Genomic DNA, 23,535 nt, shown 5'->3' on the forward strand with positions numbered 1-23,535 from the left:
TGTCTGACTTTGCCGGCTCAGGCCTCTGGCACTGCTGTTCTTATCTAAGCCCACCATGCTGTTGTCGTGATCACAATGATCCGGAAGCAGTGTCGAACAGGGGGAAGAAGGTTGCAAGGCCGCCAGGTAGGTGGGGGTGATGCTGGAGGCACCCAGGAGTGACTTCAGGTGTTGTCACCAGTCAGTGAGCCAAGCCATGTGCTGTGCTTTTCATTCCAGGGGCATGGCCCCACCGCTTCCTCAGCCTTCGGGGTTATTACAGGGTTTGCTTCTGTGTGTCTCTCTCCCCTTCTGCCCGTCCTCACTCTACCATTTCAGCCCAAGCTCTCCCTCAGTCAGGACTGGGTCTCCCACGGTAGGTATTCAGCTCCATTTTGAGTCAAATTAAACTATGTGAAGTCAGAAAGAAAAACACCAATACAGTATATTAACGCATGTATATGGTACTTAGAAAGATGGTAACGATGACCCTATATGCAAGACAGCAAAAGAGACACAGAGATTAAGAACAGACTTTTGTTTTCTAATTCATTTATTTTAATTGGAGGCTGACTACAGTATTGTAGTGGTTTTGCCATACATTGACATGAATCAGCCACGGGTGCACATGTGTCCCCATCCTGAACCCCCCTTCCACCTCCCTCCCCAAGGAACAGACTGTTTGACTCTGTGGGAGAGGGCGAGGGTGGGATGATTTGGAAGAACGGCATTGAAACATGTATATTATCATACGTGAAACGGATCACCAGTCTAGGTTCGATGCATGATATAGGATGCTTGGGGCTGGTGCACAGGGATGAACCAAAGGGATGGGATGGGGAGGGACGTGGGAGGGGGTTCAGGATGGGGAACACATGTGCACCCGGGGCAGATTCATGTCAATGTATGGCAAAACCAATACAATATTGTAGCCTCCAATTAAAATTAATTAAAAAACAACAACTATGTGGATAACGTGCCCTTTCATAGACTGAGTTACAGTTAAAAGCAGAATTTTATAGGACAAAAATGACTGTTCTTGCTCTCTTTAGTTGGGACATTCATTGATATTAGAAATTGGGATACTCTTGGTAACTTTTTTTTTTAAATAAGGAAAAGAATAACTAGGAAGCAGAACTTGGGGAAGTTTTTGTTTGTTGAGTTTGTTTTCTTTTTTTAAGTTCAGCTTTCAGATTTGAAGGGAAAAGAGAACAGTGACCCCCCCCTACACATATTAAATTGTAAATAGATGCCTGAGGAAAGGATACATTCCACAGTGTCTGTTCCTAAATGACGCACGTTTATATGTTTATTAGTTGTTTTTGAAGAACGCGTGCAGAATTGTCCAGGCTGAGGACAGGGACTGGGGAACCAGGTGTGTCTGCACCTGTCCCGGTGTTTGAACACCTGTCAGAGGTGCATGCATTGGGCAGAAGCAAGCAGGGATGCTGGTACTTTCGCTTTTTAATCTCTCTGTAAATTTTGAGGGTTCTTGCCAAGGGTATTAACTTTCATTTGTAAGAGGAATTAACACAGCGAATTGAGGACACTTACTGTTTGATGTGAGTGACAGTTGTGAAATTATTTTTTTAGTTAATGTCTGCTTGAAGTATCTATTAAGGTTTAATTGTTTGGAACCCTCAGAAAATAAATTTTTCTGAATAGCTATGTTTTCCAAATGATTAAAGACATTCTTCTAGGTCACAAAACTTTAAAAAATGTCTTATCAGAAATATTTCCAAAATACGTTTCATTCTTAAACAGTATATAGGAACATAACCATTTCTTTACAACTTTTTTCTTTGTAACTTTGTAACTTTTTATCTTTATAACTTGACAGTTACTGTCACAACTTGTACTGCATTGCTTGTTCCTACACTGACCCTAAAAAAATGTGGTTTGTCTTTCCCTGCACTTTTCTTGCTTGCTGTCAATCTCAGTAGCCTGACAGAAATGAACTTGCTGAATCAGTTTTTCATGCCTTTTCTGATGTGTAAGATTAGAATTTAGATTGAAAGTTTTGAGGACAGTGTTTAAGGTAGGAAAGAGGAAGGAGGCTCTCCAAGGACTCCTCTTTGGAATAAAATGCATGGGCTTAATTGGTTCCCATAACAAATCCCCACTGAGGCCTGTGAGCCAGGCTCCTGACTCTGCTCTTAGTTGTCAGTCTAATGGGGCTCTCAGGGTGTGGACCTGGGACACCTGTTGGCTCCTGGGAGACTTTTTGGATTATTTCTTGGTTCTTAGCAATATACCAGGTTGTTAGCCTAGAGAATTCCAGAAGTAGCTAGCATACATGAAAAAAAATTTTTTGAAAACACAGGATTTCTGCAGGATTTGTTGAGATGGAAGCTACCCATAGACCCTCAATTCTGTTATATGAATGTAAAAAGTTGTAACTACAAAAAGATGTATCTCATGAAGTAGCTATGAATCCAGTTTTGTTTTCATACCCTTTTAGTACCATGTTTATCCACTAGGTGGAAACAATTACAGCATGGCCTTAATGGAAGACAGGCATCTGGTGGCTTGGATGGTAAAGAATCTGCCTGCAATGCGGGAGACCTGGGTTCAATCCCTGGGTTCAATCCCTGGGTGAGAAGGTCCCCTGGAGAAGGGAAAGGCTACCCACTCCAGTATTCTTGCCTGGAGGAGTCCGTGGACAGAGGAGCCTGGTGGGCCAAGAGCAATTGCAAAGAGCAGGACAGAACTGAGTGACTCACATTATACTGAAGACATAGTTTTTATAACTCGGCATATTGGGCTTCCCTAGTGGCTCAGATGGTAAAGCGTCTGTCTGCAATGCAGGAGACCTGGGTTCGATCCCTGGGTTGGGAAGATCCCCTGGAGAAGGAAATGGCAGCCCATTTCCTTCTAGTATGGCAGCTCACTCTAGTATTCTTGCCTGGAAAATCCCATGGACACAGAGCCTGGTAGGCTGCCATCCATGGGGTTGCAAAAAGTTGGACAAAACTGAGCAACTTCACTTTCACTTTCATATATCCCTTAAATAAGGATGAAATTAAGTATTTAACCATCAGTTGGCTTCTGCATAAGAAAGAAATGAACATGTAAAAAAAAGATATTTGGGGAAAAGTATAGTTGGCATAGTGGTTATATTTTATTCCTTCATAAATTATTATTTTAGCCTCTTGCCTAAAAAATGTTTTGAGCGTTTTTTTAATAGAGGGGGTCTCAAGGTGGGGTGGTTGTTATTGTGGTTGTTAATAATGTGAAGTTTATCTTCAGAAAACTAATAAGCAGATTATTTTTCACAAATGTTGTTGAGTTGCTAAGTCATACCCAACTCTTTGCGACCCCATGGACTGTAGCCCTCCAGGCTCTTCTGTCCGTGGGATTTTTCAGGCAAGGATACTGGAGTGAGTTGCCGTTTCCTTCTCCAAGGGGTCTTCCCAATTCAGGGATCAAACCCACTTCTCCTGCATTGGCAGGTGGATTCTTTACCACTGAGCTTTCACAAGTTGTTGTACTTTAATTCTCTGCCTGGATACTTGACAGGTGTTTATCTTGCTGCTTTAAAAAAAAGATTAATTTGAAGATAACAGAAGGTACTGCTGTTAACAAATAGGGAAAAAATGCTTTGTGTGTGTGTGGTTTTAAAATCTATCTGCAGATTCTCTGATACTCTCTTCCGAGAGGTGGAGCTTCATTCTTCTCCCTGTGAGTTTGGGTTGAATTCAGGGATTCTTTTCCAACAAGTAGAATATGGCAGTGCTGTGTGTCCCTCTGAGGAGGTAGTCAGAGGCCCCACCTCCTCCTCACCGTATCTGGGATCCCTTCCCTGGGGACATCGGGCAGCGCTTGGAGAGGACTCTGAGATCTGTCAGCAAGTGAGCCAGCTCAGAAGACCCTCCAACCCCAGTCAGACTCTCAGGTGACAGCGTGATGGCAGCCTCACAACAGACCCAGGGCCAGCCAAGCCACTCCCAAATGCCTGATCCTCACAAACAGATAACTGTCTGTGTTTGGAGTTACACGTTAAGGCAGCGGTAGGTAACTAATATGCTGTCTTTGGAGGTGCCCAGGGTGTGCCACGATGTTCCTTAAAGCATAGAACATAGCCTGCTTATTTGTAATTGTGTAAAGTTAGCATAAACTGCGTTACCTTTGTCCTCAGGGGAACCTGGACGTGAGGTTATCTTGAGGTTTGAGTCCATGGTACCTGGAAGTAGAACTAACCTCCCAAGGTTAGTGGGCTTCAAATTTAGGTTGGAAATTTAGTTTTATTTCCTAGGAACACTGTCCTAGGATCAGTTTTCTAGCAACCTGATGGGGTGAGTCCGTAGTGAACAAGAGAGTGTGAAGCAGCTCTGGCCTTGGGAGTTCAGTGAGGCAATGGCGGCTGTGGTTTTCCCAGTCCCTCCTGCCTCAGCTATTGACGGCTTGTTATCAGGATGGACTGTTGATGCTGTGGGCTTGCTATAGGCTCTCAGGTGTGCACAAGGCCGTGGAAATGGTTCAGTTCAGTTCAGTCACTCAGTTGTGTCCTACTCTTTGCGACCCCATGGACTACAGCATGCCAGGCCTCCCAGCATTTACCCAAACTCATGTCCATTGAGTCGGTGATGGCATCCAACCATCTCATCCTCTGTCGTCCCCTTCTCCTCCTGCCTTCAATCTTTCCCAGCATCAGGGTCTTTTCCAATGAGTTAGTTCTTTGCATCAGGTGGCCAAAATATTGGAGTTTCACCTTCAGCATCAGTCCTTCCGATGAATATTCAGGACTGATCTTTAGGATGTACTGGTTGGATCTCCTTGCAGTCCAAGAGACTCTCAAGAGTCTTCTCCAACACCACAGTTCAAAAGCATCAATTCTTTGGTGCTCAGCTTTCTTTATGGTCCAACTCTCACATCCATACATGACTACTGGAAAAACCATAGCCTTGACTAGATGGACCTTTGTTGGAAAGTAATGTCTCTGCTTTTTAATATGCTGTCTAGGTTGGTCATAAATTTTCATCCAAAGAGTAAGCGTCTTTTAATTTCATGGCTGTAGTCACCATCTGCAGTGATTTTGGAGCCCCCCAAAATAAAGTCAGCCACTGTTTCCACTGCTTCTCCATCTATTTGCCATGAAGTGATGGGACTGGATGCCACGATCTTAGTTTTCTGAATGTTGAGCTTCAAGCCAACTTCTTCACTCTCCTCTTTCACCTTCATCAAGAGGCTCTTTAGTTCCTCTGAAGTACTAAATGGTTGTGGGTAAGCTAAAAGCCAGAGTTGATCCTGTCTTGGCCTTGGCTGGCCTTTGCCAAAACCAGGCAAAGATAAACTGCTTGTAGTCCGGATGCAGTCTGGCCCGTCTCTGGACTTCTTGTGCAGAGTCTCATGCGTGTGCTCAGGACCCCCAGTGCTGACCGTGTCAGAGCCAGGCCAGCAGAAAAAGAATCAGGAATGGCTCCAGGCCCCAGGGTCAGGAGCCTGTGCTGACACTGGGAGTGGGAGGAGGAGAATTCCAGAGGAGGACTAGACAGCTTTGCCAAGAAACTGGAAGTGGAAGGAAGGGCAGGGAGTGGGAGCTAGGGGGTCTGGCTTTGTTCCTGGCGTACTGGCTCCTGACATGTGGGCCAGCACCATCTCGGACCTCAGGATTCTCACCTGTGGAATAAAGGTCTGCTCTCAATCTCAAGGGAGGCCACAGGCCTGCATCCCAAGTCCCTGAGGGGATTCTTCAAACAATATTTTTTTCCACTTTCCTCCTATTGGTTGAGAGTCAAGGCCATAAGGACTCGAGGCCCTGAGGGGAGCAGGAGAATCCTGCACCACATTATGGGGGGAAGATGGCTGTGAGCCCTCGAGCAGGGTGAGTTCAGAAACGTTCAGCTTGGTCCGAGGACCTGGGTCCCAAGATTGGAGGAGCCAGGACCGCCCTCTCGCCCTTGTGGTTTCTCGTCTTCATGGTGACCGCTGGGGACTTGTCTTTTTAACATTAACTTGGATTTCAACTGAAGCCAGCTTCACTTCTCAACAAAAACAGCTTGATTTAACCCGTACCAACGTGCCATGGGTTGGCAGCGCCCTCCTTTTAAACCGGAGTGTATTACACCTCTGCCAGGCAATGTGCTGAGGCTCTGATACGCATGCTCAGTTCTCCTTTCATCTCCTCAGCTCTCCAGCAGGTGGATGCTAGGACTAGTGCCTCGTATTCCAGATGAGGAAACAAGTTCAGAGAGGCTGTGATGACTTCCCCAAGGTCATATACATGGCAGAGCCAATGTGACTTTGGTTTTGTATGGGACGAAGCATTTAATTTCATCACACTGCCTTCTTTTGGTGGAGAAGGAAATGGCAACCCACTCCAGTGTTCTTGCCTGGAGAATCCCAGGGAGAGGGGAGCCTGGTGGGCTTCCGTCTATGGGGTCACACAGAGTCGGATACGACTGAAGTGACTTAGCAGCAGCAGCAGCCTTCTTTTGGAGGTTGGTGCCTTCTGTGTGACGTCCCAGTCTTTTTTCTCTACATCTCCCCTTTTAAGTGTAGTACGTGCCAGCCAGCGTACTGGAACCTCCTCGGTCTCCAACACACTCAGCCCTACACTAGAATCTGCCCCTTGGAGCCCCCTGCCCTCCAAACTCTTCCGGGTCCCTCTCACTCTAAACTCACCTTCATCCAGTTCAACTTCATCCTGCCTTTTCCTCCTGGGCCATCGTGAACTTCTCTGAGTTCCTTCTCCGTTAGCCTTTATTTGATGTTCTTTGTCCACAGCTTCTGCCTTTCAGCTAAGTGTTCAGCCCTTTAAGCAGTGGCACTGCTATAATCAGGGTTCATCAGCCACGGAGATGGCCCAGATAGACTCGCTGCTAGGCGGACAACAGGGGGATCCCCATGAACACAAGAGATAACGGGGCCCTGAAATACAGGAAGTGGGGGCACCAGGCACGTTCAGCTTCAGATTTCAGGGGTCAGCTCCTTGGTTGGATTTCCAGAGGAATCTGAGTGTCTCACAGAGCAGGGGGATACAGATTGCAGGGGGCAGGTGAACTGGGAACAGGAAAGGGCTTGGTGCTGGAAAATAAGACCCATGATGTAAGGTCACAGCAAGGCCCGTGTCAGGATGACTGGGCCTTAGATTGTGGGGTGATAGTCTCTGGTTCAGGCAAGATGTATGGCTGTCATTAGATATCAGGGTGGCCCAGGAGAGTGGTCAGCATGAATTCTGAAATCAGACCTGCCTGTTGAATCCATCACTAACCAGCTTATCTTGTGTTAGCTACTCACCTGCTGACATGAACCATTCTCAGATTGTATGATGCCCAGCAGAGAATAAGTGCCAAGCTTGGAAAGCCAGGCTCATAAGATGACTTACATGTGCAGTGCAATAGCCCTCAAATTACAGTGTTACTAGGTCCTCCAGAAGAAGATAAGGGTTGGAACAGGGGGGAGAGGAAGAGTTTCCAGAGGTAAACATGGTTGGGAAAGCTGAGTCACACAAGAGTCAGTGGGTATTTTTCCTATAAGATGCCCACATTGTTGTGAATCTCCCACAAGAGGCCATGTGTGCATGCACGGTAAGTCACTTCAGTCGTGTCCAACTCTTTGCAACTCTTTGTAGCCCACCAGGCTCCTCTGTTCATGGGATTCTTCAGGCAAGAATACTGGAGTGGGTTGCCATTTCCTCCTCCAGGGGATCTTCCCGACCCAAGGATCAAACCCAGGTCTCTTATGTCTCCTGCACTGGCAGGCAGATTCTTTACCACTAGTGCCACCTGGGAAGCCCCACAGGAGGCTATACTTTATGGCATCTTCCAGATTTAATGACCCAGTAACCTCTTTATCAAGGGGCACCCTGCAAGACTATGAACATGTTTTGGTAAATACAGCCTAGCACAACTCCTGGCATTGTGAAGGCTTTTTGAATAATTTGAATAGTTGGGAAAACTTAATGTTCAGCTATGAGAATGCAGTCATTGCAAGAGTTGTTTATGAACTTTCTCAAGACAGTCCAGTGCAGGGATTAAAAGCACAGACTCTAGACTTGGTTGTTCTGGCTGTGGGGCCTTGGACAATTTACTTGACCCCAGTTTCCTCTTCTGGAAAAGAGGGAAGATGATACATTATCCTCCAGAAAAGGTTGTTGTAAAGGTCTAATGAGTCAATAATACATTCGGTTAGAACAGTGCCTGGCACATTATAAGCATGATATGTTGGCTATTATTATCCCAGACAGAATAAATTTTAGAGAAGCTTTCAAGTACAAATTATTGACTTATTACGATGTTGAATAGCTTACCATTTGTCTTACATAAAATTTCCTCTTGCTCATACAAAAAGACTGATTAATAAACAGATACTGCTTAAAGTCATTATTCCTTTTTAAAAAAAAGTATGTCATAGCACCTCAGACAGCTGTTCTGCGTCTATGGCAAAATCCAAACCTGAAATATAAACGATTTGCTCTAATATTCTATTAGGTGAAGATTGAATATTCCTTTTTTCAGAAGCACTTTATCTTCACCTAGAAATTATTTTCTGATTAATAAAACACAAATTAGGATAAACCATTTCGCACAAGCATACACCTCAAAATAATACTTCCATATCAAATCACAGGCACAAATGCTGAGTGAAATTAATTAGGTGGCAGGGGAAAAAAAAGAAAGCTAAGAATTAAAATAATCTCATAGCCTAAAAAAATCATTCTTGCCACACATGGAAAGATTTTAAGACGTTTTCTGGTATAGATCTTAATGTTATACTGAGAGTCTGGATTGGAATTATAAAACTTTGGAGTTGTAAGACATTAGAGAAATCTTTCTTGGTTTGCAGTTGAGGAAACTGAGTCCCACAGAGAGATTCATTTGCCTGAGGCCACTAGCCGGCCCTGGGGAGACAGGCCTGGAATGAAGATGTTCCTGAGTCTTGTTCAGCAACCTGAGTCAGGCCTGGTCATTCACACAACCCAACAGAGTCAAGGCCCGGCCATCACACCCACCCAGCTGGAGGTGCATTTGTGAATGTCCCCAGCACAGCTCTCCATCCAAGCACCGAGTCTTTGGCGAAACCCAGAGTCAGCGCATTACACTGAATCTGCTTACAGCACACTTCCGTGTCACGGGTTACAGTAGGCCTCGCCCTAGGCTCTGCTGCCTGACTCCCACCCCCAGAGATTTTCATTTAATTCAGCCTTGGGAGTTTTAAAAGGTACAGAGCATCAGCTTTCCTAAGGCAAGAAACTGTATGAATGACAGATAAACTCCGCTGTAACTGCCCTTGTGCAGTAGCTGGGAACTCTGAAGGACCAGCTGCTGTGCTGGGTGTAAAAACGTGAGTCACTGTGCCCTTCGTGACAGACTTGCGCTGAGAGAAGGGGGTGAGCTGGCCCGGGCTGGGGGTGCGGGAGCCGGGTGTGGACAAGCTGGTCACCCAGTGCTGACTGAGGACCTTCTGTATGTGGAGCCCTGGGTACTCAGAGGTGAGAAACAGACCCCGCGCCCTCACAGGGCTCACGTGCAGCTGGACTGGCCGCAGACCACAGGGAAGCTGACACAGCATCTTTTCTCGCTACCAAAAGTCCTCTGACTGAGACTCGTGTGGGAAGGCACTGTGTGAAAGTGTGTGTGGTGCTTGGTGGTCTGTCACCACGTGGCCACCCAGATGTGGATGAGGGAGCTGCTACAGCCCCGGCTCTGGAGGAGAAGCCCAGAAACAGATGCTTGAATGATTCAAACACCCTAAACCACGCTTGCTCTCAGAGCCTTTGGCTCGTGTTCACTTGGAACAATGAGCTGAAACAGGGAAGTGATGAGCTCACCCTGGTCCCGCTCCTAGGTTTCAGGCAGTGTTCCACTCGACACAGCACACCGCCGAGTCATCCCCCTTTCTGCCCCATCTGCAGCTATTCTCACAAGCTTTACTTTGAAGGAGCTCGTTCTTCAGCCAGTCTTGGAGCCAGGGCTCACCAACTCTATACTCCCCTCTTTACATTTATCCCATCTCTGATGTACTCGCATTCCAGATACCTGTGAGATAGAACTGCAGGGCCACCCTATGCATTAGGCCCTGACCTGAGGTTTGGGATGTTGCCTGCTCCTTCCTTTCACATTTGTAAATTAGGCTTTTATTGTTCCTTTGGAAATGGAACTCTTTAGTAAGTCAAGGAATGTGTGCAGGAAATTCTAAATACTTGGACCTCAGACAGGCCTGGCTAGTGAATGGCCAAGGAAAGACTCTGGCCGGCATATGGATGGATATACAATGTTTACAAAGCATCTGTGAAGTTAGGCTTATTGAAATGTCACAAATCTCCAGTCAGGTAGGAATTGATCCCATTTGATGGAGGAAAGATTGAGGTTTGGAGAAGCTATGCCCAAAGTCACAGAGCTACTAAGGGACAAAGCTGGACCTCAAACACAGGGTGTTTGGTTCCAAATCCATTTCACTCTCCTTTCTGTTTATGATCGACATTATCAATTAACTCTCTTCCTGTCTTTAGTTTGGGTTTTCAAGTAGGCAAGTACAATCTTTTCCTGCCTAAACACCCAGCATTTTGGCTGGAGAACTACCTCTGGGTACTGAAACCACACTGATTGTTATCACCTCAACTGTCCCCATGTGCCAACCAATCTGCCTTTAGCTTTTAGAGAATATTAAAAGTTGCCATTTATGGAAATTCATTCTAGATGCCAGACCCTGTGATAATTCCTTTACATACATTATCCCATTAATCTTCATACCAGCTCTCTAAGATCTTGAAAAAGTGAAAAAGTCATTCAGTCATGTCCGACTCTTTGCAACCCCATGGGCAGTCCAGGGAATTCTCCAGGTCAGAATACTGGAGTGGGTAGCTTTATCCCAAGGGGAAAAGATGAAAAGATCAATCTTTTTGTTTTGCAGATCAGGAAACTGAGGCTTAGTGAGAGTGAGATTTAAGCCTGGCTCTTGACTTCGGTCGTGGGTCTCCTGCACGTGTCTCCTCCCCACCGCCCCAGCCCTGGGCCCCAACCCTGCCTCATCCATCAGGGGAGACAAAGAGCCGGGCCCTTTACCTTCTGTCCTTGGAGGCTGGTGCCATTACCCACTGTGAGTACTCTGAAGGGAAGTCCCCAGGGTTCCAGTGAGGAAAGGAAGAGAGGGATGCGATGCTGGACAGACCCCAGATGGTGCTGTTCGCTACATGGCTGCTAAGGAAGCTCAGACAGAAAGACCCCGGTGAGGAGGCTGAGTCAGTCCCGAGGCACAGCAACGCCATGAGGAACTTTGTCTCATCAGAGATAGACTGTGGTTCGCCAGGTCATTCCCTCAAGATAAGAGTCTGCTTGTAATTTTTGCCTTTCTCAAATTCTCAGGGATCTGTGTTCTTGCCCTCCCCAAACTCTCCCTTCTCCCAAGTTCAGTGTGCCTGCAGGAGCCAAGAAACCCATTTGTCCTCTCAAAAGGGAACAGGTTGTCACAACCACATGAAAATGGGTGCTCTTTATCCCTAACTCAGGACTAGAGCCTGGAGAAGGAAATGGCAAGCCGCTCCAGTATCCTTGCCTGGAAAATCCTGTGGACCGAGGAGCCTGATGGGCTGCAGTCCATGGGGTCACAGAGAGTCAGGCACGACAGAGCGACTGACACATGGGACCAGAACGCCCCGAGATGAGAAGTGTGTAAGGGAGTCTCAGCTGATGAGTCTCCAGCAAACCTCTCCCCACAAGGGAGACCTCAGCTAAGCAAGAGGTCTGAAATGGTTCCTTGGAGGACAGGTCCCAATCTTTGTCCCTTTTCCCTCAAGGCCTGTAAAAGAAGTCAGCAGCAAGCTCCTGAGTCTGATGGGGAAATTCTTTATTTAGTGAAGATAACTTGAAGTGGACTGGTTCCCGTGAGCAGGTTTTTCTGTGGTCCAGATCCTACCCATAGTGATTTCTAAGCAAGAAGATCAGCACAGCAACAATTAGGCCAATCACAAATAAATCCCAGCACGGTCCAATGGTGTTGTCCAGTGTCATCCATTTCCATCTCACAGTAAACTGCAGGCGAGAGACAGTCTGTCAAAAATAAACCCAAGCCTCCCACGTTATTCAGAACATCATCTTCCCCCATCCCTCTGTCCAAGAGATGCTCGTTGGAGTTTCCAGAGATTTGGGACTTATTTGAGACAAACTTACATTAAAAAACAGGATATCTTGGAGCAAATGCACAGTTTCCAATTTCATGAGGGCCAAAAACACTGGTATGTGAGCATCTGGACTTGTTTGAGCAGCCATGTCATATAATCTCCTGGCCAAGTGGATGTCCTGGAAATAGAACATACTTATTAGGCCATACTTATTAGGCACAGATTCTTTAGGAGTAATTAAGTGAAAGTCACTGTTTGAAATTTATCTTTGGTAGGTCTGAATGCTTCCCCCACTACCCCCTACCCCAGGATGTTCATGCCTTAATCCTTGGAACTTATTAATATGTTATGGGGCTTCCCTGGTGGTCCAGTAGCTAAGACTCAACTCAGAGCTCCCAACACAGGGGGCCTTGGTTCAACCCCTGGCTGGGGTACGAGATCCCACACGCTGCAACTAAGAGTTTGCAAGTCTCAACCAAGACGCAACTAATTAATTTTAAAAGGATAAAACGTAAAAACAAGATTGCTAAAGTCTATTAAAATTTTTTAAAAATGAATGTTAAAAAATGTTATGTTACAAGGGCAGAGCAAATTTTGCAAATATAAATAAGGTTTCAAATGTTAAGATAGGAAGATTGTCCTGAAGGACCTGGTGGACCCAATGTAATCACATGAGCCCTTAAACACTGAGTTTTCTCACAGAGCAGAAGAGAAAGGCAGAGAGATGTGGCAGAGGAGAAGTCAGAGGTTCTAGGCATGGGAATGACTCAACTTCCTGTTTTTGGAAGGGCCCCCTGGACAGGAGAAGGAATGTGGACAGCCAGCAAGGAAATGGGGCCCCCAGTCCTATAAACACAAGAAACTGAATTTGGACAATGACCTGAACAAGTTTGGAAGCAGATTCTTCCCCAGAGCCCTCTGTAAGGACCACAACTTTGATTTCAGGCTTGCAGACCCTATGCAGAAGGCCCAGTCAAGCTCACCTAGACTTCTAACCTACAGAAACAGTGAGACAAGTGTGTGTGGTTTTAAGGCATTGAGTTTGTGGTAATTTGTTACAGCAGCCATGGAAAATCAAGAGTCTCCAAAGAGCTTCCTTGGTATCACTGAACCAGATCCATGATTCCAATTAAAGGGGCAGGAGGAAAGACGCTAACAATGCAGCTCCCAAAGCAAATGGCAATACAGACGGTGATAAGCATTTAAAGTTCCTACTTTTCTTCATGTACTTATTATACGTGAAGGTTTGGGGTTTGTAAATTCGTTGTCTCCAGATCCTTGAAGACAGGGGTTTGAACTGCCTGTTTGCCCCTGAATTTCCAGAGCCTAATGAAGCGTCGAGTGCACGGCAGGTCTTTGATAACACATCGAGTGAGTGAGCAAATGAGAAGTGAGTGAATGAGCTACTTTGACTCTCAGGCTGGGATTTGACCCCATGAATGACTTACTCTCTTTTTAGGGACACTTCTTCCTGTTAAATTACGCCACGACAGATCAAAATGTGTTTCTTTTTCATTTTCACCTACTTATGGCTTGTTTTTTGCTTGCTTTGTTTTGTTTCCCCAAACAGAATAATGAAAGACTAAGTAGAATTTAAAGGTCTACTCTGCTTGGGTGCCTGTGGATTATTTTCAAAAGAAGGGGAAGGAGAAGAATTTTTCACAAATTGTAGTCATCCTGTATGTCTCTGTCTCTCCCTTCCATTTCCCACACTCCCATTCAGTTCAGTCGCTCAGTCGTATCTGACTCTCTGCGACCCTATGAATCATAGCACGCCAGGCCTCCCTGTCCATCACCAACTCCCGGAGTACACTCAAACTCATGTCCACAGAGTCCGTGATGCCATTCAGCCATCTCATTCTCTGTCGTCCCCTTCTCCTCCCGCCCCCAACCTTTCCTAGCATCAGAGTCTTTTCCAGTGAGTCAACTCGTCGCATGAGGTGGCCAAAGTATTGCAGTTTCAGCTTTAGCATCTGTCCTTCCAATGAACACCCAGGATTGATCTCCTTTAGAATGGACTGGTTGGATCTCCTTGCAGTCCAAGGGACTCTCAAGAGTCTTCTCCAGCACCACAGTTCAAAAGCATCAATTCTTCGGCAATCAGCTTTCTTCACAGTCCAACTCTCACATCCATACATGACCACCACAGGAAAAACCATAGCCTTGACTAGACGGACCTTTGTTGGCAAAGTAATGTCTCTGCTTTTTAATATGTTCAAAAGCATCAATTCTTCGGCAATCAGCTTTCTTCACAGTCCAACTCTCACATCCATACATGACCACCACAGGAAAAACCATAGCCTTGACTAGACGGACCTTTGTTGGCAAAGTAATGTCTCTGCTTTTTAATATACTATCTAGGTTGGTCATGAGTTTCCTTCCAAGGAGTAAGCGTCTTTTAATTTCATGGCTGCAATCACCATCTGCAGTGATTTTGGAGCCCCCAAAAATTAAGTCTGACACTGTTTCCACTGTTTCTCCATCTATTTCCCATGAAGTGATGGGACCAGATGTCATGATCTTAGTTTTCTGAATGTTGAGCTTCAAGCCAACATTTTCACTCTCCTCTTTCACTTTCATCAAGAGGCTTCTTAGTTCCTCTTCACTTTCTGCCATAAGGGTAGTGTCATCTGCATATCTGAGGTTATTGATATTTCTCCCGGCAATCTTGATTCCAGCTTGTGCTTCTTCCAGCCCAGCGTTCCTCATGATGTACTCTGTATATAAGTTAAATAAGCAAGGTGACAATATACAGCCTTGACGTACTCCTTTTCCTATTTGGAACCAGTCTGTTGTTCCATGTACAGTTCTGACTGTTGCTTCCTGACCTGCATACAGGTTTCTCAAAAGGCAGGTCAGGTGGTCTGGTATTCCCATCTCTTTCAGAATGTTCCACAGTTTATTGTGATCCACACAGTCAAAGGCTTTGGCATAGTCAATGAAGCAGAAATAGATGTTTTTCTGGAACTCTCTTGCTTTCTCCATGATCCACACTCCCATTGCTGCTGCTGCTGCTGCTAAGTCACTTCAGTCGTGTCCGACTCTGTGTGACCCCATAGATGGAAGTCACCAGGCTCCCCTGTCCCTGGGATTCTCCAGGCAAGAACACTGGAGTGGGTCACTTTCACACTCCCATTACACAGGCCTAAATAGTTGTGAATCCTGAAGCCTCGGCTAAACACATTTCTTGGGTGGCGTCCTCTCAGCTGTGTTATGCTTGTCATTTCTTAAGTTTTTCCAAAGTGGACTGGTAAATTTATGTTTGAGAAAGAGGAATAAGGCCTGCTTAAAATACTTAAAATTCAGGAGACTGTTCAGAACAAATCTTTCTGGCAACAGAGAAAATGGATGTTGTAAAAACTCTAATTTGTGTCTCTAATTCCAACAAATTCAATAGCTGTTCATTTGAAAACACCCTACAGATGATAACAGTGGTGTCACCCCGACATGTGACAAGCATATTATCTTGAATGGGACGTTTGGAAAAAGGCAGCCTGTGTCAATATCTCGGGCATTCCTTCTTATTTGAAGCCAGCAAGAGTTATTAATTCATTTGTTGGGGCACAAATATCACAATTCAGTCACTTGGCTTATAATAAAAAATAGCAGAGAAGTACCATTCAAGTGGGATGAGCTGGCTCCTGGCCAAGGTGGCCTCACCATTAGCAGAGGGTCTGGGATGGGATAGGAAAGTCTTTCTTTAAAATCACCAGAGAAAGAAAATCCTGAATGTTTCTGGCTAATTAGGGCAACTCATAGAAAGAAAATTTTATTACTAGACTCTGGAAAAGACTCCTTGTTCTCTGATCTTATTTAGTAAAAAAAAAATAATAATCAAAATCGTTTCCACACAAAAATTCCCCTTGATAAACAGTGCTTTGGTGATCCCCGAGGTTCATTAAATACGTCCATTACACACCCAGTCCACGTATGCTTATCTTTTCTGTGGTACACTGGAGTTTATTTTGCTTTAAATTCACTGATTAGGAGATTATGTAAACTGATCTATAAACTTCTTACATGTTTCTGACTATAATGTCAGGTGTGCTGAACTCCTGTTCAATGCTCACATGTTCAAAAGTTGCTCACAACTCAAAGATACAGAATTCTCCAGCTATAAAATATCTGGTTTATGAAAACTGTTCAATCACATGATGCAGGGGGGCTTTCCAGCCCAGAATCTTTCGGTGTCATCAAAAATTTCTTATACTGGGACAGAGATAGTTTCTTTAATAATCCATTCTTATTTTCTTATTATAAATATGTTAAATTAGTGGAAACTTTGAAAATATAGAGGTGAACAAATGAGGGGAAAACACCCACAATCTCACTGTACAGAGGTAACTACTGATATTCCACACACATCCTACTAGCATTTCAGTGTTTTTAATTCATATATACATATTTTTAATTTAGGAATTTTTCACTCTGTACGATACTTTGTCTTCTGTTTTCTTAAGCTAACAATATATTTCAAGCCATATACCACATTCTAAGATATTTCATTAGTCTATAATATTTGTATTTTTAATGGATGAACAGTATTGCATAATAATGGCTAATACTTATTAAATATTTACTGTGTAACAGCCACCACTGTTGTGGTGTCATTTAAACCCTATGACAGCGCTATAGGGCAGATGATATTAGCCCCATTTTCAAGATGAAAAAACTAAGACACAGAGAGCTTAAGTTACTTATCCAAATTCATATGACTTGTAAGTGGCAGAGCTGAGATTTTACAGGTTTGTAAAATAAAAAACTATTAATTCAGGCTGAGGAATCGTACTGTCAGATTCTGTTCTAAAATGTTTTTTTGACATAGAGAGTAAGAAACACATGATACTCTTTATTTTTATTTTTGGAGTTTTTTTTTTTTTTGCTATTTTTTTGTTGTTTGATACTCTTTGAAATGGAAGAAAGCATACATGTTTTAAGATATTGACTAGAAAACCTATCCAAATTAAGACAAAAAGTGAGAGAAAATTAGCCTTTGGAAATGAGTTTCAATATATTATAGTTAGACATACAAGATAACACATTTTTTTGGTTCCTGCAGGTAAAACAAAGCCACATCTACTGAATAAACTACAAATAGATCTGTCAAAAGTAAAAGTAATTATGGCCTGAAGCATTTTTATTTCTCATTTGTCTGGTCTGACCACCTATGGAGTGTTAGAACTCAAGCTTTAAACACCAGAACAGAATTATTTTCTGGAAAAGCCAAGTTGAAGTTGGATATTAAAATGGCCCTCTCAGAAATATGACAGGACAAAATATACATCTTTTAGAAAGAGCCATAACCTTTCTTAGAGCATTCGGACAGTAATTTGAAGCAGAGGATTTCTTTTGCAAAAAGAGAACTATGTTCAGCAACACGGAAATGAACATTATTTGTCATACAAAGTTAAAAGCACATTATATTTCCTTCCTGACCACTTGCCCAGTCCCCATCTCTTCAAGAGAGATAAGCTTCATCTGAATTATTTCATCTGACTGATGATTGTCATTCATAACTTTATTGCTACCTCTGTCTCAGGTGTTCCTTTGGAAAAAGTCTGTGCATTCATTACATATTCTAACGTATTGTCTGTAGATTATAAGATAAAGTCAAGCACGTACTTGCTGATACTTTTTAAGTTGACCTGTCTTTATACTTAGAAATGTCTCTTAATAGTAGGATTCTCTGGTGGCTCAGACTGTAAAGAGTCTGCCTGTAATGTGGGAGACCCCAGTTTGATCCCTGCGTTGGGAAGATCCCCTGGAGAAGGAAATGGCAACCCACTCCAGTATTCCTGCCTGGACAAAGGAGCCTGGCAGGCCACAGTCCCTGGGGGTGCAGTGAGTGGGACACGACCGGGCGGCTATCACTCCCTCCCTGTCTCATGTGTGTACACACACCATTTTGCACTTTCACCATCATTATGGATGTGTCTCTTCATAGCACACTGTGAACTCTTTGGAGGATGCCTTGTTCTTATATCCCCAGAGTCACACACGATGTTTCTGGACACAAAACAAGGACTTGATATATATCGAGTAAGGAAATGAATGAAGAAAAGCAAGGCACGGCACCACAGAAGTTTAGAATCAGATGTCTTTCAAATCGAGGGATTCACCAAAGGATTCATAGAGGAGATGATATTGGAGCTATTCTTTGAAAAATGGATTGGTCTTCATTGGGCAAAAATGTGAGAGGAGGTCATTCCATCAAATGGGGCGATATGACCTAAAGTCAAGAGGGTGCAGTTTAAAGGCTTGGGGGAAAGGAAAAGCAGCCTAGAAAATACGTAGGGAAATAGTGGCATATCCAGCCATTAGTGGAACATTCTGAAAGAGATGGGAATCCCAGACCACCTGACCTGCCTCTTGAGAAACCTGTATGCAGGTCAGGAAGCAACAGTTAGAACCGGTCATGGAACAACAGACTGGTTCCAAATAGGAAAAGGTGTACGTCAAGGTTGTATATTGTCACCTTGCTTATTTAACTTATATGCAGAGTACATCATGAGGAACGCTGGGCTGGAAGAAGCACAAGCTGGAATCAAGATTGCTGGGAGAAATATCAATAACCTCAGATATGCAGATGACACTACCCTTATGGCAGAAAGTGAAGAGGAACTCAAAAGCCTCTTGATGAAAGTGAAAGAGGAGAGTGAAAAGGTTGGCTTGAAGCTCAACATTCAGAAAACAAAGATCATGGCATCTGGTCCCATCACTTCATGGGAAATAGATGGGAAAACAGTGGAAACAGTGTCAGACTTTGTTTTTTTGGGCTCCAAAATCACTGCAGATGCTGATTGCAGCCATGAAATTAAAAGACGCTTGCTCCTTGGAAGGAAAGTTATGACCAACCTTGATAGTATATTAAAAAGCAGAGACATTACTTTGCCGACCAAGGTCCGTCTAGTCAAGGCAATGGTTTTTCCCGTGGTCATGTATGGATGTGAGAGTTGGACTGTGAAGAAAGCTGATCGCCGAAGAATCGATGCTTTTGAACTGTGGTGTTGGAGAAGACTCTTGAGAGTCCCTTATACTGCAAGGAGATCCAACCAGTCCATTCTAAAGGAGATCAATCCTGGATGTTCATTGGAGGGACTGATGCTAAAGCTGAAACTCCAATACTTTGGCCACCTCATGCGACGAGTTGACTCACTGGAAAAGACTCTGATGCTGGGAAAGGTTGGGGGCGGGAGAAGAAGGGGACGGCGGAGAATGAGATGGCTGGATGGCATCACCGATTCTGTGGACATGAGTTTGAGTGTACTCCGGGAGTTGGTGATGGACAGGGAGGCCTGGCGTGCTGTGATTCATGGGGTCGCGGAGAGTCGGACACGACTGTGCGACTGAACTGAACTGAACTGAAGTTAGGTCAAGGAGGGTTTTGAATGCCAGGGTAAGTAAGAAGTCTGGACTTCATTAGCCAATAGAAAGTCAGTAAGATTCTTTTTTATTTTTGCGTTTGCTCATATTTATATCTGTGTGTGTGTGCATGTGCACGCATGCTTTAGCAGAAGTTTATTGGCAATGGCAAGCCACTCCAGTACTCTTGCCTGGAAAATCCCATGGATGGAGGAGCCTGGTGGGCTGCAGTCCATGGGGTCGCTACAAGTCAGACATGACTGAGCAACTTCACTTTCACTTTTCACTTTCACACATTGGAGAAGGAAATGGCAACCCACTCCAGTGTTCTTGCCTGGAGAATCCCAGGGACAGAGGAGCCTGGTGGGCTTCCGTCTATGGGGTCACACAGAGTCAGACACGACTGACGTGACTTAGCAGCAGCAGCAGTGGCAGAGTAACAGCACCAGAGTTACACTGTTAAAGTATAAAGAATAACCTGGTGGGGCTTTGCTAGACCTATGTATGTTAACTGAAGTAATGCTAACATCTGTAACAAACCAACCCCCACATTTCAGTGCTTTAACACATTCAACAGTCCATTGTGGATGTTACTGGTTGGTGGTAAATTTTCCTGGGGTGGTTCTGTGCTATAGCCTCTGGGAGAAGCTCCATCTACTTCTTAGCAGCCTTGGCCCAGAAATGACACTCTTCCCTTTCACATCCATTCCTTCAGTGAAAAGCAGCCACATGGATGTGACGGGAGCTGGGAAGTGCAGTCTCAGAGTAGGAGCCATATCCCAGCAGCAAGTATTTCCTCCATCGGAGGTCAGAGCATTCTCTGCCATACAGTTCAAGGAAGAACATTAGAATGAGAGACCCCTGAGAAGCCTTTACAACAAATAGAAACTTTGGCCTGAACCAGGATAAGGACAAAAGAACAGACAGGAGAGAATGGGCAACTGTTTTCTTCTCATGGTTAAATTTTTGAAGTACCTCTGAATCAAGCATAGATTGAGAAGGAATTTCATATTAACTTGTGAGCTGAGTGCTTATATTTCTAAACTAGTTCAGGTCATTTCTCAGTTTCTCTCTAGGTACTATTTTGTGTTCCAAACCAATGGTGCGGGGACTTTCCTGGCAGTCCAGTGGTTAAGATTCCATGCTTCCACTACAGGGGGCCGGGTTCAATCCCTGGTCAGGCAACTAAGATCTTGCATGCCATGTGGTATGGCCAAACAAGAAAACAACAGCAGTGCAGTCAGTACTGGTCTGCAGTTTAAAGCTTAAGTCAAGCGAGCTTAACTTGAAGTCAGATACTGGAGAATGAGATGCTGAAATGTTTCTCAATGAAGCCATTAGGATAATTCATCTATATCGCCTTAGTCCCCAAATCTGCTCCTAAAGAAGGATGAGAAAAATAACCCATATTTTTGCATTGATTTACCAAGAGTTGATTTGTACCTTTCTTCTTCCAGAAGGCTTAACTACAGAGTTTACCAAAACCCTATTTGATTATCCAATAAATCCTATTAAAAATGTTAGACTCACCCTTTCCACTGGTTTGCATGAGGTTTAAGTAACACAGAGGATGGTGAAGAGCTTTGTTAAAGACATGCGTAATTACTTGATGATTTGGGTGCTATCAAACCTGTTCTCCTAATTGCTTTGCTTTTATTAAACATCCCTGGAACAAGCTTTGGGCTTTTAATTATCTGCATATTTGTTTTAAGAATTGGAAGAAGTGATATCTTGTCATTAATTTGACTGCAAGATAGCAAGATTAATTAAACTTGGCCTTTGGGTACTTGGTTATTATTTTACTAACTACTAAACAAAATAAATTAATAAAGACAAAGAGCAATGTCTCCTCATTAACTGACTCTAAAATTTCTGTGTCCAGGTCTGAGGTTAAGTGCAGCTTTTCCTTTTTTTTTTTTTGGTTAAATGTAGAGACTTTCTGTAGGAAAAAATATATGTGTGACTGAGAGACTGATCAAAATGAGCTATCCACGATTTAACAAGAACCCTGACTGAAAAGAACAGAAATGTGACTAGAGAGAAACTTCAAAGTGTTTTCCAGATGTATGAAATGTCTGTCTCGACAACTGCTATTTGACATCCTGAAGAAAGTGCCTAGGAGGGAGCCCAGCACTGGCTCCATGGGAGAAAACCGAAGCTCCTGAGGTGGCGGATGGGCTGTGCAGTTGGCCAACCCTATGTCCCGACAGAGTTGCTCTCCCCGCTGCAGGGAATCAGGGCTAGTCGACCTCACCATGGTGAGGTCGCGGCCATCAAGTCCTCCTTGACTCACGGGCAGGGGTGGGGGCAGGAGAGCTCATCTGAATCTAACCCACCGGGTGGGGTCACGTTTATCCTCTATACAGACAATGCTCCTCTCACCAATGTGGTTATGTTTTACATGGGGAATGAGGAACAAAAGCTTTAATCCTATTGAAGCCTGATTTAGCAATCCTTCAAGTTCTCTTCTGATCTACATACAGCCATTCCGCACACTGTTTCTCGACAAAGCCCTTTCACAAAGGCTTGCTCGTTTCAGCCTTAAAGCTTGGGGCAGGGCTTGTATCACTGTTCTGCTGTACGGATGTGGATGACAGCTGGAAGGGAGGGAGTGTGGTTTGATAACATCCAAAGAATCAACCAATTTAGCTATTTGGTCCTGTCCCCTCTGCCCCCATTTTATAAACACAGGAAACTTGCACCTGCTAAGAATAGGGATAACAGACTGCATTTGGATTTGACCTTCTTTCCATGACTTAGGGTGCTGGGGAAGATGAAGAGACATCAGGCAAAAGGCAGGTGCAGGGGAGCACAGAAAGGCAAGGATCTCTCCCAGTGAACAAGAAGCCCTGGCTGCAGTGTGCCCAGGAGCGGTCGTCAGCTAGGAAATTCCCTCAATAATTACCAGTTACAACTGGAAGGAAGGAGAAAGCATAGAAAATGCATTAATGCAGGGCCCACTCTTCCCACAGAAATGTGGGTTCAAATTCTGGCTCCACCACCAGGGAGCCCTGCAAACTCGGTCCTGTGATTTAACCTGCTCTGTGGTTTCCTGACGCAGAGATGGAGGCCAATGATAGGATGCATCTCACTGAGTGGTTATGTGACTTAAATGAGGTGGCACACACAATGCACCAACACCTGGCTGTTAGTATCATTCAGTTCAGTTCAGTCGCTCAGTCGTGTCCGACTCTCCGCGACCCCATGAATCACAGCACGCCAGGCCTCCCTGTCCATCACCAACTCCCGGAGTACACTCAAACTCATGTCCACAGAGTCGGTGATGCCATCCAGCCATCTCATTCTCCGTCGTCCCCTTCTCCTCCCGCCCCCAACCTTTCCCAGCATCAGAGTCTTTTCCAGTGAGTCAACTCGTCTCATGAGGTGGCCAAAGTATTGGAGTTTCAGCTTTAGCATCAGTTCCTCCAATGAACATCCAGGATTGATCTCCTTTAGAATGGACTGGTTGGATCTCCTTGCAGTATAAGGGACTCTCAAGAGTCTTCTCCAACACCACAGTTCAAAAGCATCGATTCTTCGGCGATCAGCTTTCTTCACAGTCCAACTCTCACATCCATACATGACCACGGGAAAAACCATTGCCTTGACTAGACGGACCTTGGTCGGCAAAGTAATGTCTCTGCTTTTTAATATACTATCAAGGTTGGTCATAACTTTCCTTCCAAGGAGCAAGCGTCTTTTAATTTCATGGCTGCAATCAGCATCTGCAGTGATTTTGGAGCCCAAAAAAACAAAGTCTGACACTGTTTCCACTGTTTTTCCATCTATTTCCCATGAAGTGATGGGACCAGATGCCATGATCTTTGTTTTCTGAATGGTGAGCTTCAAGCCAACCTTTTCACTCTCCTCTTTCACTTTCATCAAGAGGCTTTTGAGTTCCTCTTCACTTTCTGCCATAAGGGTAGTGTCATCTGCATATCTGAGGTTATTGATATTTCTCCCAGCAATCTTGATTCCAGCTTGTGCTTCTTCCAGCCCAGCGTTCCTCATGATGTACTCTGCATATAAGTTAAATAAGCAAGGTGACAATATACAACCTTGACGCACTCCTTTTCCTATTCGGAACCAGTCTGTTGTTCCATGACCGGTTCTAACTGTTGCTTCCTGACCTG

The 23,535-nt window shown here is 44.4% G+C and overlaps 1 protein-coding gene across 3 annotated transcripts in view; it reads right to left on the reverse strand.

Moving 5' to 3' along the window:
* Positions 1–11,762: 11,762 nt before the first annotated feature.
* The window catches only part of SEL1L2 (SEL1L2 adaptor subunit of SYVN1 ubiquitin ligase), a 63,792-nt gene continuing 52,019 nt past the window's right edge, over positions 11,763–23,535 (reverse strand). For 2 of the 3 annotated variants that reach the window (XM_088844431.1, XM_088844430.1), the window contains 2 exons: positions 12,090–12,218; positions 11,763–11,951 (listed from right to left, as the gene is read on the reverse strand). In XM_088844431.1, the coding sequence (XP_088700557.1) occupies positions 11,832–11,951; positions 12,090–12,218 (249 nt within the window). In that variant the 3' untranslated portion in view covers positions 11,763–11,831. Of the gene's footprint in view, positions 11,970–12,089; positions 12,219–23,535 lie in introns of all 3 variants that reach the window. The other variant, XM_055424325.2, reaches the window with a different exon arrangement.

Source organism: Moschus berezovskii, chromosome 15 (assembly GCF_049115385.1).
Source record: "Moschus berezovskii isolate FMDL1 chromosome 15, NW_MosBer_1.0, whole genome shotgun sequence".
In the NCBI taxonomy this organism is placed as follows: domain Eukaryota; kingdom Metazoa; phylum Chordata; class Mammalia; order Artiodactyla; family Moschidae; genus Moschus; species Moschus berezovskii.